Source organism: Euprymna scolopes, unplaced genomic scaffold (assembly GCF_053919585.1).
Source record: "Euprymna scolopes isolate OS-2025 unplaced genomic scaffold, ASM5391958v1 sca552, whole genome shotgun sequence".
NCBI lineage: Eukaryota > Metazoa > Mollusca > Cephalopoda > Sepiida > Sepiolidae > Euprymna > Euprymna scolopes.
In genome coordinates, this window is record NW_027633605.1 from 24,310 (window position 1) to 35,938 (window position 11,629).

At 37.2% G+C, this 11,629-nt stretch overlaps 5 protein-coding genes and 1 non-coding gene across 6 annotated transcripts; 3 read left to right on the forward strand and 3 right to left on the reverse strand.

Annotated features, from left to right (window-relative positions):
• Positions 1-532: 532 nt before the first annotated feature.
• Trnaf-gaa (transfer RNA phenylalanine (anticodon GAA)) lies at positions 533-605 on the reverse strand. The gene has a single exon. It is a non-coding gene; the product is annotated as a tRNA-Phe (tRNA).
• Positions 606-2,737: 2,132 nt separating this feature from the next.
• LOC145275042 (uncharacterized protein BB_0173-like) lies at positions 2,738-3,424 on the reverse strand. Its single transcript, XM_080127571.1, has one exon. The coding sequence runs from the start codon at positions 3,422-3,424 to the stop codon at positions 2,738-2,740; it is 687 nt and encodes a 228-aa protein (XP_079983697.1).
• Positions 3,425-4,178: 754 nt separating this feature from the next.
• LOC145275043 (malate synthase G 1-like) lies at positions 4,179-6,353 on the reverse strand. Its single transcript, XM_080127572.1, has one exon. The coding sequence runs from the start codon at positions 6,351-6,353 to the stop codon at positions 4,179-4,181; it is 2,175 nt and encodes a 724-aa protein (XP_079983698.1).
• A 513-nt stretch (positions 6,354-6,866) lies between these two features.
• LOC145275044 (uncharacterized) lies at positions 6,867-8,039 on the forward strand. Its single transcript, XM_080127573.1, has one exon. The coding sequence runs from the start codon at positions 6,867-6,869 to the stop codon at positions 8,037-8,039; it is 1,173 nt and encodes a 390-aa protein (XP_079983699.1).
• A 38-nt stretch (positions 8,040-8,077) lies between these two features.
• LOC145275045 (glycine cleavage system H protein-like) lies at positions 8,078-8,455 on the forward strand. The gene has a single exon (XM_080127574.1). It carries the CDS (start codon positions 8,078-8,080, stop codon positions 8,453-8,455), a length of 378 nt encoding a protein of 125 aa, XP_079983700.1.
• A 69-nt stretch (positions 8,456-8,524) lies between these two features.
• On the forward strand, positions 8,525-11,341 carry LOC145275047 (glycine dehydrogenase (decarboxylating)-like). The gene has a single exon (XM_080127575.1). The coding sequence runs from the start codon at positions 8,525-8,527 to the stop codon at positions 11,339-11,341; it is 2,817 nt and encodes a 938-aa protein (XP_079983701.1).
• The last annotated feature ends 288 nt before the right edge of the window (positions 11,342-11,629 follow it).

Consider the following 11,629-nt stretch of genomic DNA (forward strand, 5'->3'; position numbering starts at 1 on the left):
TATCTTATATCTCTGAATGCAATTCCGTTGTGCCTTTTATACGATAGATTTTTTCTTGGATGCGACTAGATAAACTTGTTCGGATGTGAGAGATTGTTTAGTTATCAATTTTGTTACACTTTTTTGCAACAACTTCAACGCAAAAAAACAAAATCATCACTCAACTTGGCTGTATTGCTAACTAATTCAATACAAAAAAACAAATGATGGTGCCCTAGGGGCTGTTTCGTTTTTTTTCAAACAAAATGTGTTTTATTTAATCGAACAGCGTTAAAATGTAAAACATTATGAAAGATTTTGTTATTTTTTTAGAGAATAAGCGTGGCGAGAAGACTCGCCTTTCGGCGTATTTAGGTATATCTTTTCTTTAGGTTTTAAGCTTTTGATTTGTAGGTTGTTTAGCATAGGTGTACTCATTTTTGTAATGGATACAAATAAACATAAACAAGCACAAATGAACTTGCATTGTTGATTTTACTTGATAAATAAGGGGGAAATGAACGTAGTGAAACGTAATGAAGTTTAATTGTGGTGCCTAGGGGCGGAATCGAACCACCGACACAAGGATTTTCAGTCCTCTGCTCTACCAACTGAGCTACCCAGGCATGTTAAAGATCAAAAGGTCAGTATTGTTAAATGCTTATTCAATGCATTCAATTTTTAGGCTATATTTTCAATTTTTATGCAGAAAAAACAATCAAAATAGACCTGTTCTTTTAGGGGTGAATTTTTAGCAACTCACTAAGATAATTATAAACGTTTATGTAATGAGTTTGATGAGTCTTTGCATTTCTTTTTGACGATCACTATCATTTTTTACTGAATCTATCGCAATAAGTAGTAGCCCTCCTTTTTTACTTATCCAAACTCGGGAAATAGGTAAGTAAAACATGCAAAATACTCCTATCACTAAAAGCAAACATCCTAGATAGACCCAAAATTGTCCTGGAGATTTTGTCATTTGTAATCCTGATGCTTGGATATGCTCAAAGGAGTATGCTTGGAAGAAAATTGGGTGTTTATATTTATGGAGTGTGGAGATAGTATTCACGGCTTCTTCATAAAACTTTGCTTTTTTTTCTGTAATTTGATTAGAGGGATTGGTATGATTGTTTTGTTTGAGAAGTTCAATATATACTTCAGAGAGGATAAGGTGCAATGAATCAATAAATAGTTTTTTCATTTGTTCTTGTTTCTCAGGGTTTTCAATGGTGCTAGCATATTGAGAAAAGGATTGCAAGCCATTGTTAATAAAATTTTTCACCATGGTTTTTTGCATAATTAAGGTAATTTCAGGAGGAAATTGTTCTTTAATAAATTTTGACTGAGAAAGTATTTGGGTAAGTTTATTATCATCACTTAGCCATTGAATAAAATTGAAAAAACGTTTAGTGGTGAGTGCTTCATCTAATGGTACGTAAAGAAATTGGAAAGGTTCTTGTGGATTTTCTCTGATACCACTAATTAAGAAATTTAATCCATCTTTGGTGATGGGTATGAGGTAATTTTGATATTCTGTGGCAGTGCCATTTGCACGACGTAGTTTGTATTGAAAGCGGGGGCCTTGATTGCGAAATTTATTGGGGTTATGTTCTAATGGCTCAATATTAAAAAGGCGAAAATCTGTCAGTTCAAAAGTGAGAGGTTGTTGAGCAATATTGATACGTTTGTTTTCATTTACGCTAAGACGAAATGTGCTACTTTGAGGATTAAAAAAAGGCTGCATGGTTAAATCGAGAATTGATCCACCATCTTCAAAGCTAGATTGATAGATGCTAATGCCTTGAATAGTTAAGGGGTTGTTAACATTGATGGTGTGGGTACTAACAAAATTTCCTTGTAAATCACGTATGATGAGATCGCTTTCAAATGAACTGGGTTGCCCTGTGGGGTAGTGTTCGGTGCGGAAATCTTTTAGCTCAACGATAAAGGGTAATTCTTGCACAAAATAACCATCTGACCATGGCAGAAAAAGTGCCCGTGTACTCTTACCTTCAGGAATAGATACGGATCCTCTAAAGGTGCGATTACTTACTGGGAGAAAAGCTTTTTTATCAATTTGGTTGAGTGAGACATTTCGTGTTTCATATTGAATTTTTCCTAACCATTCATCAATTTTTAGTAGGAGTGAGCTATCTAAGAGTGCCCCAATGCAAATTACCACAACACCAACATGGGTAAATAAATATCCTAATTTTTGCCCTTTTCCTTGCTTGCCAGTAATTTGCCAATATTCGCTTTGATTGTCTTGATGAGTGCGAATATCAGAAAGGTTGTAGCGATTATCTTGTTTTAATTTTTGCCAAATTTCTTCAATACTTTGTGTGCTGGTTTGTAGATGGGCGTATTTAAAGTAGCGTAGGTTTATCCATGTTTGTTGGGCTGGAAGGGATTTGATTTCTCTGAGCATAATGGGTGTATAACGCCATAAACAGAAACAGACAGATAGCACCAAAAAAGCCAATATAGAGAGAAACCATAGCTCATTATATACGTTGTATAAACCAAGTATTTCAAATACTTCAAACCAAAAAGGTCCAAACTTTAGAGTGTAGTCAATATAGGGTTGGTTTTGCTGAATAATGGTGCCAATAATGGAAGCAATCGCTAACATAACTAATAAGGTAATGGCTAACTCCATTGAGGAGAGAAAGCGTAGCCATGCTTTGTATGATTTACCAAGAGAACTTTTCATTTTAGTTATGTTGATGAATGAGGCATTAATTCTATTGATTAGCTAGTGTGAACTACTGCGAAGTTTTTGCCACGATAGACGAGTAATTAAAAAAATAATGAGTAAAATGAGTGCCATGAGCATGGGTATCCAATAGTATTGTTCGGTGATGCGAAAATTGTCATTCTCATCTTTCGTGGGCAGAATATCATTAATTTGTTGATAAATTCTTTTTAGTTGATTGGTGTTTTGCACTAAGAAGGAAGCTCCTTTGGATTCTTTGGCAATTGCTTGTAGCATCCTTATATCGATATTGCTACCAAAGCCTGTGCGTCCAATACCAATGGTATAGATTTTCATATTAATATTTTGGGCAAATTGGCTAGCAGAGAGTGGGTGAGTAACTCCAGAGTTGTTTTGTCCATCGGTTAATAAAATAAGTAGTTTTTTCCCTTCAAATTTCTGCATGTGTTTGACCGCAATACCAATCGCATCACCAATGGCGGTATTTTGACCTGCCATACCAATGGCTGATTCATCTAACAGGGTACGTACAGTTTTTAAGTCATAGGATAGCGGACTTTGGATAAATGCTTGCGTCCCAAATAAAATAAGCCCGAGTTTATCGCCTTCACGTTTTTTGATAAAGTCATCAATCACTGCTTTAACCATAGTGAGACGATCCACTCTGCGTCCATTAAGAATCATATCTTGTGCACGCATGCTACCAGATATATCCACCGCAAGCATAATATTGCGTCCTTCTCGTGGTAAAGTGATCACTTCTCCGACAATAATTGGACGAGCAAGTGAAAGACATAATAGTATCCAAATGAGCCACCATAGTAGAAAGCTTTTATGAAAATTAAAGAAGCGTTGGCCTAGTGTGGCTGTTGGTTTTCCTATTTTTTTTGCATACGGAAAAAAAAGAATTTCTTCATTTTTTTTATTAGGTATGAGGATTAGTAGTAATGGCAATGGCAGTAGCCATAAAACTTCTATCCATACCCACTCAACTGTGTTGAAGAAATTGACAAGATTAGTTATCATGAATCTTTATCAGCTTAACTGAGTTTTTTTAACCAAGAAGGAAGTTTTTTATGCCAATCTTTAGGGGGTTGTTGATTATCAAGATAGCCTTTTTCTAACCAGTATTGCCATTGTTCATTAAGAATAATGTTTTGCTCTTGTAACCACTTTGTCCATTGTGTACCTTGTAGACGATTGGCGACAAGTGGCGAATGTGTAACGGCTGCTGCCTTAATTGTCATCATAATCTGAAGAGGTCGTTCTAGCTTGGGAATATCCATGAGTGCTTGCACTTGCTTATTAATATGACGATATTTTAAATAATGCCATACAAGATAGGTAATCGCTAGGATTAGTATGATAAAAACAATGTACCAGCCAGCAGCATTAGGATACCACCATGTAATGGGGTCTGGTAAGTGTATGTCTCTTAGCTGGTCTAACTGTCCCAATGTAGTGATATGATGTAAATAGCTTAATTAGATTGTTTCTTTAATAGACGGTATTTATTGAGTGTTGGTTCAGTATATCCATTTGGTTCTAATGTGCCATTAAATATTAAGTCATAGGAGGCTTGATAGGCCAAACTTTCAAAACTTGGTGTCATCTTTTCATAATTAGGGTCATTACTGTTTTGTTCATCAACAACTTTTGCCATTTTTTGTAAAGCATCTTCTACTTGTTTTTTACGAACCACTCCATGCACTAACCAGTTAGCAATATGTTGGCTAGAAATTCTCAGTGTTGCTCTATCTTCCATGAGTTCGGTGTTATGGATATCTTTAATTTTTGAACAGCCAACTCCTTGATCAACCCATCGTACTACATACCCTAATATTCCTTGACAGTTGTTTTCTAAGTCTTTTTGGATTTCTTCAGGGGTGAGTTTTTGTGTGTTAATCGGTATCGTTAAAATATCATTGATATCCCTATGTTCTCTTTGCATAATCTTTTTTTGATTTTCCCATACATCAGTAAGATGATAGTGAATGGAATGTAAGGCTGCTGCAATGGGTGAAGGAACCCAAGCAGTATTAGCGCCAGATTTAGGGTGTCCAATTTTGGCTTCCATCATAGCTTTCATCTCATCAGGCATTGCCCACATTCCTTTTCCTATTTGGGCATGTTTATGAAAGCCACATGCTAAACCAATGTTAACATTTTGATCTTCATATGCTGCTAACCACAAAGCTTCTTTAAGGCGAGATTTTGGTGCAAAGGGACCTGCCTGAATGGAGGTATGAATTTCATCTCCGGTTCGATCAAGAAAACCTGTATTGATGAATACCACTCGATGGCGTGCAACTCGTAGGCACTCTTTAAGGTTGAGGGTGGTTCGCCTTTCCTCATCCATAATGCCCATTTTTAGGGTGTAGCGAGGGAGTTTGAAAAGATCTTCTACAGCGGCAAATATTTCCTCTGTAAAAGCCACTTCTTCAGGACCGTGCATTTTAGGTTTTACAATGTATAAGCTGCCTTTGGTACTATTGAGTGGCTTGCTTTTACCGTGAATATCATTGAGTGAACACAGGGTTGTTACCAAGGCATCTAAAATGCCTTCAGGAACTTCCTCTCCTTGTTCGTTTAATACTGCAGGGGTGGTTGGTAGGTGTCCAACATTGCGAACGAATAATAAACATCTGCCTGCAAGAATTAATTCATTTCCTTGTAAATCTTTGAATACTTTATTGGAGGCAAGTTTGCGAGTTAATGTTTGTCCATTTCTGCTATAATCTGCGGTGAGAGTGCCTTCTAATAGTTCAAACCAGTTATTATAAACGGTTGCTTTATCTTCACCATCAACAGCGGCTACCGAGTCTTCACAGTCTTGGATAACCGTAATAGCCGATTCCATAATAATGTCTCGCACTCCAGCTAAATTTCCTTTACCAATTTCATGTTCAGGATCAATTTTTATCTCAATGTGTAGAGAATTGTGTTTGAATACTAGTGAGCTAGGGTTATCAGGATTACCAGCATAGCCAACGATTAATGCATCATCTTTTAAGGATGTGCGATTACCGTTCTCTAGTGTGAGTGATAATTTTCCATCATTTATTTGGAAAGCAGTTACTTGATGATACAAGCCCTCTTGCAGTGGGATAATTTTATCTAAGAAATCAAAGCTGTATGTAACAACTTTTTTTTCAAGCTCTTTATCGTAATCGGCAGATTTATTTTTTTGTATAACATCTGAAGTATAAAGGGCATCAAATAATGAACGCCAACGTGTGTTGGTGGCATTTACGGCAAAGCGTGGCTTATCAACAGGAACAACTAGTTGTGGTCCGGGAATATGTGCAATTTCTTCATCAATGTTTGTGGTTTCAATGGTAAAATCCTCTTTCTCAGGTACGATATAGCCTATATCATAGAGCATTTGTTTGTAATCATCTAAATTGTATGGATAGGGATTTGCTTGATGCCATTGATCAATTTTCGCTTGTAATTTTTCTCTTTTATCCAGTAACTGTTTATTTTTCTCAGTGAAACGAGCGATAATTTTGGCACTTTTATTCCAAAATGTTTCGTTGTCAAAATTCACTGCTGGACAAACTTTCTCGTTAACGAGGGTGTAAAGATGATTGTCCACACTTAATCCGGCGACAGTTGTACGATTGTTTTTAGAAGTAGAGACAGGACTAGGCATTTACTATTGCTCCAATTATATTTTCTATGGTTATTATGAAGTGGGAAAAAGATTACTCATTTCCTATTTTGCACGCAATCACTATTAATTATAAATTGAATTAGTGCGAGAGAGGGGAGGCAGTCTTATCTGTATGGATTATTTTTATAGAAAATTTACAAAAAACTCATCGCAAAATTAAAAAAAAGAGTTTTTGTTATTTTTTGTTTTATAATACTAATTCATACGTTATTTAGTGGGAGAGAGCATCATTGCCACCGAAGGGGAAATTGCCCAGAAAACTCTCAGGTAAAAGGACTGCTAAATAATTATTTATTAGTCGCATTAATATGAGAATGTTTGAGGCTAATAGAATTATCTCTGGAGAGTGTAACAAATGATGGATTGTTGCACACCGAAGGAGCAAGGATTGAGCAATCAGTCTTCATCTCTCAGGTTCCATGACAGAGTGGGTACACTGTATATATACCATAGGTATATATACAGTGTACCTGTTTTTATTTATTGACTGTTATGACTATTATGGAAAATACCCATTTACCTTCACATGAAAGCTTACTCACCACACCTTTATTAGATGTGCATCAGTCTCTTGATGCAAAAATGGTGGACTTTGTTGGATTTTTAATGCCTTTGCAGTATGTAGGAATTGTGGCTGAACATCATCATACTCGTAGTCATTGTAGTTTATTTGATGTTTCCCATATGGGACAAGCGTGGATACTCGGTGAGAATTACACACATGTTGCCCAATCTTTGCAATCGGTAGTACCAGCGAACTTGCTTGATTTACCCGAAGGAAAAATGTGTTACACAACGTTGCTTAATGAGCATGGTGGCATTGTCGATGATGTGATTATTTCACGTTTGCCAAATCAAGTAGAAGATTTTATGGTTAATGGTAAGCAAGCGTATTTTCATATTGTGGTTAATGCAGCAAGAAAAGAGATTGATTATGCCTATCTCAATACAATTTTTTCCAAATCAACAGGGGAAATTGAAATACACCGTTTAGAACATTCTGCCTTAATTGCTTTACAAGGTCCACAGTCAATGCAGGTGTTAGCAAAAATGAATTCTCATATTAAAGAGATGCCCTTTATGACAGCTAGAGGACTGAAATTAGCAGATATAGATTGTTGGATAAGTCGCTCAGGTTATACAGGAGAAATGGGGTTTGAAATTGCCACAGATACTAGTCAGATAATCAATTTATGTCATATATTGCTTGCAGATGATGAGGTAAAAATGGCAGGGCTTGGAGCAAGGGATTCTCTGCGTCTTGAAGCAGGTTTGCCTTTATATGGTAATGATATGGATGAGCAAACCACTCCTGTGGAGGCAAATTTAAATTTTGTATTGAACAAAAAAAGAGTAGAAAATGCCGATTTTATGGGTGCAGAAAAAATCATTCATCAATTATCAAATGGTACAGAGTACTTGCGTGTGGGAATAGAGATTGAAGGTCGTACACCGGTGAGAAAAGGTGCGGCAATTATGTATGGTGATGAAGAGGTTGGAGTAGTGACATCAGGTTGTTTTTCACCAACGTTACAAAAGCCAATTGCTTTTGCACGTATAAAAACCAGCATGATGGATAAAAAAGGTTTGCTTGCCGTAGTGAGAAAAAGTCAGATACCAGTAAAATTAGGGAAGTTAGTGTTTGTGCCAGCACATAATCGGTAACAATCAATGGAATTATACAAATAAATTAAGGAGTTATTATGAAAGTATATTATGCTAAAACGCATGAAAAATTAACAATTGAAGGTAATGTTGCAACATTAGGTATTTCAGATCATGCTATTGATGAGCTTGGTGATATTGTATATCTTGAGTTCCCAGAGGTGGGTGATGAAGTGAGTCAAGGTGATAGCATTATTGTGGTGGAGTCTGTGAAGGCAGCATCGGATGTTTATGCAGCGGTTTCTGGGAAGGTAAGTGCAGTGAATAATGATGCAGATGATGATCCATCTATTATCAATCAAAAAGAAGAATCAACTAACTGGTTTATTAAGTTAGAGTTATCAGATGAAGGGATTGCCCAACTTGATGATTTAATGGATGAGCAGGCTTATCTACAGTCTGTATCAGGTGGCTAATAGCACAATGGTACTTTTCTGTTTATTGAGAATTGCTTGATTAACATATATTTTATTGAAGGAATAAGCATGGATAGTCATTACACGGATCGTCATATCGGTTTATCAGAAGAAGATAAAAAAGTGATGCTCGCTCAATTAGGCATTGCTTCTATGGATGAGTTGATTGAAAAAGTGGTTCCAAAAGATATTTTATACTCAGAAAAATTGACTATTCCTACTGGTATAAATGAAAATCATGCATTGGCTGATTTACGTTCACGTTTTGCAAAAGTAGAAAACACTTTGCCGCTAATTGGTCAAGGATATTACAACTGCAATACCCCTTCTGTTATTCGTCGACATATGTTAGAAAGCCCATCATGGTACACTTCGTATACTCCCTATCAAGCGGAGATTAGCCAAGGGCGTTTAGAAATGTTGTTCAACTTTCAAACATTGGTGACAGAATTAACAGGACTACCCACTGCTAATGCCTCATTATTAGATGAGGGGACTGCCATTGCAGAGGCAATTTCTGTTGCCATAAATTCTCATAAGGGTAAGCGAAAGAAAATCTTATTGATCAATCATGTTTTTGAGCATCAGCATAGGTTATTACAAACTCGCTGTGAGAATATGGCTATTGAATTGGTGCAAGCAGAAACAAGTGAGGTATCGGTAATTGATGAGCAAACGGCAGCAATTATCATACAATATCCAGATGGCAATGGCTTGGTTGAAAAATATTGTGAATGCATTGAGCAAGCAAAGGCTAATAAAGTTCTTGTGATTATTGCCGCTGATTCTATGGCATTATTACTCACTACGCCACCGGCTACATGGGGTGCTGATATAGTGGTAGGGAGTATGCAACGTTATGGTATCCCCTTAGGAAATGGTGGTCCACATGCTGCCTACATTGCTGTAAGTGAAAAATTAACTCGGCTAATTCCTGGGCGTATTGTCGGTCAATCTATTGATCAGGATGGTAATCCAGCTTATCGCCTTGCCTTGCAGACTAGAGAGCAACATATTCGTCGGGAAAAAGCTACATCAAATATTTGCACCGCACAGGCATTATTGGCTAATATGTCAGCCGCTTATGCTATTTGGCATGGCCCTAAAAAATTACTTAACATTGCTAGGGGTATTCATAATCACGCTAAGCGCTTCGCACAGTCTATTGAAAAAAGTGCCGATTATCGCTTAGTGCATAGTCAGTTTTTTGATACTTTATTAATTGAAACTAAGGAAAGTGCTAAGCAATTAAAAGCACGTGCTGAAGCCTTGCATGTGCTGATTCGTATGGTGAATGAGCATCATATTAGCGTGAGTTTTGATGAAACCATCAATGAAGAATCTTTATCATTGATTGCTGAGATTTTTGCTATTGAGCTAGTGGATAGAGAGCAAAATGATGAGCTTTCTTATGATGAGGTGAGAAAAAACCGTGGTGAAGAATTTTTATCACAAGAGGTGTTTCATCGCTATCATAATGAAACGGCAATGATGCGTTATCTCAAATATTTAGTGGATAAAGATTATGCTCTAGACAGAGGAATGATTCCATTAGGTTCTTGCACCATGAAGCTCAATGCAGCAGCAGAAATGCTTCCTGTTACATGGTCAAAAGTTGCTAATCTTCACCCTTTTGCACCAGTGAAATATCAGCAAGGTTACATTAGCATGATTGAGGATTTAAATCATTGGTTGTGTTCCATCACTGGCTTTAGCCAAATTAGTTTTCAGCCTAATTCAGGTAGCCAAGGTGAGTATGCGGGACTTATTGCCATTAAAAATTATCACTTATCGCAAGGGGAGAAACAGCGAGATGTGTGTCTTATTCCTTCTTCTTCTCACGGTACCAATCCTGCCTCAGCACAGATTGCTGGTTTAAAAATTGTGGTGGTGGAATGTGATGATTATGGCAATGTTGATGTGCAGGACTTAACAGCCAAAGCGAAAGAGCATGCTGATAAATTAGCAGCTTTGATGATTACCTACCCTTCTACCCATGGTGTTTTTGAGACACGCATTAAAGAAATTTGCCAAATTATTCATGAATATGGCGGGCAAGTGTATTTAGATGGGGCGAATTTAAATGCTTTAGTTGGTTTGGCAAGATTTGCCGATATGGGTGCGGATGTTTGTCACATGAATTTGCATAAAACCTTTTGTATTCCGCATGGTGGTGGTGGTCCTGGTGTGGGTCCTATTGGTGTGGTGGAGCATCTTATTCCTTTTTTACCTTCTATCTCTCATCAAGAAGGTATTAGAATATCCAGTGCCCCTTGGGGGTCAGCCTCAATATTACCGATTACATGGATGTATATTCGCATGCTTGGTTTTGATGGGCTGAAGCATGCCACTGAATGTGCAATCCTCAGTGCCAATTATCTTGCTAATCAGCTTGATGCGATATTTCCAGTTTTATATAAGGGTGAAAATGGTTTGATTGCCCATGAGTGCATTATTGATACCCGAGCTTGTAAGCACAGTGTCGAGGTGAGTGTGGATGATATTGCCAAACGCCTCATTGATTATGGCTTTCATGCTCCAACCATGTCTTGGCCGGTGATTGGTACGTTAATGATTGAGCCGACGGAATCTGAACCCAAGGCTGAACTGGATCGTTTTATTCGGGCGATGTCTCATATCCAGCAAGAGATTGAAAAAATTGAAGAAGGGGAATACAGCCCAAATAATAATCCCTTAAGCAATGCACCGCATACCTTACAAAAGGTATTGAGTTCACAGTATGATTACCCTTACCCTCGTGAAGTGGCAACGGCTTTCTCACAAACGGGGGAAAACAAATATTGGTCTCCAGTTTCTCGTGTGGATAATGTGTATGGCGATAGGAATTTAAGTTGCTCTTGCCCACCTTTAGAACAATACCGATAGAGCAATATTGATAGTTCGCTTACAGTAATTTATCTATAGTAAGTTATCCTAATCGATGCAATCAACCAGTGATTGTATTGATAAAGTAACTTAGCGAAAGCTAGTAGTGAAAGTTGATAAAAAGGGTTATTCTAGGTTACCAATTAGGCCAATGGTTAGCCATTCAATGCTTTCTAATAACCATTGTAAAATTCCATAAAAATAACTTTTGGGAATTTCCCATAAGGTTAAGCCAAAGATTAATAGTAAGACCACTATAATAATGGGGACGATTAACCAGCGGCACAG

Bases quoted from the DNA above. Each gene is read 5' to 3' on its own strand.
- LOC145275044 (XM_080127573.1), top strand. From the start codon at position 6,867: ATGACTATTATGGAAAATACCCATTTACCTTCACATGAAAGCTTACTC.
- LOC145275042 (XM_080127571.1), bottom strand. From the start codon at position 3,424: ATGCTTGCGGTGGATATATCTGGTAGCATGCGTGCACAAGATATGATT.
- LOC145275043 (XM_080127572.1), bottom strand. From the start codon at position 6,353: ATGCCTAGTCCTGTCTCTACTTCTAAAAACAATCGTACAACTGTCGCC.
- LOC145275045 (XM_080127574.1), top strand. From the start codon at position 8,078: ATGAAAGTATATTATGCTAAAACGCATGAAAAATTAACAATTGAAGGT.
- LOC145275047 (XM_080127575.1), top strand. From the start codon at position 8,525: ATGGATAGTCATTACACGGATCGTCATATCGGTTTATCAGAAGAAGAT.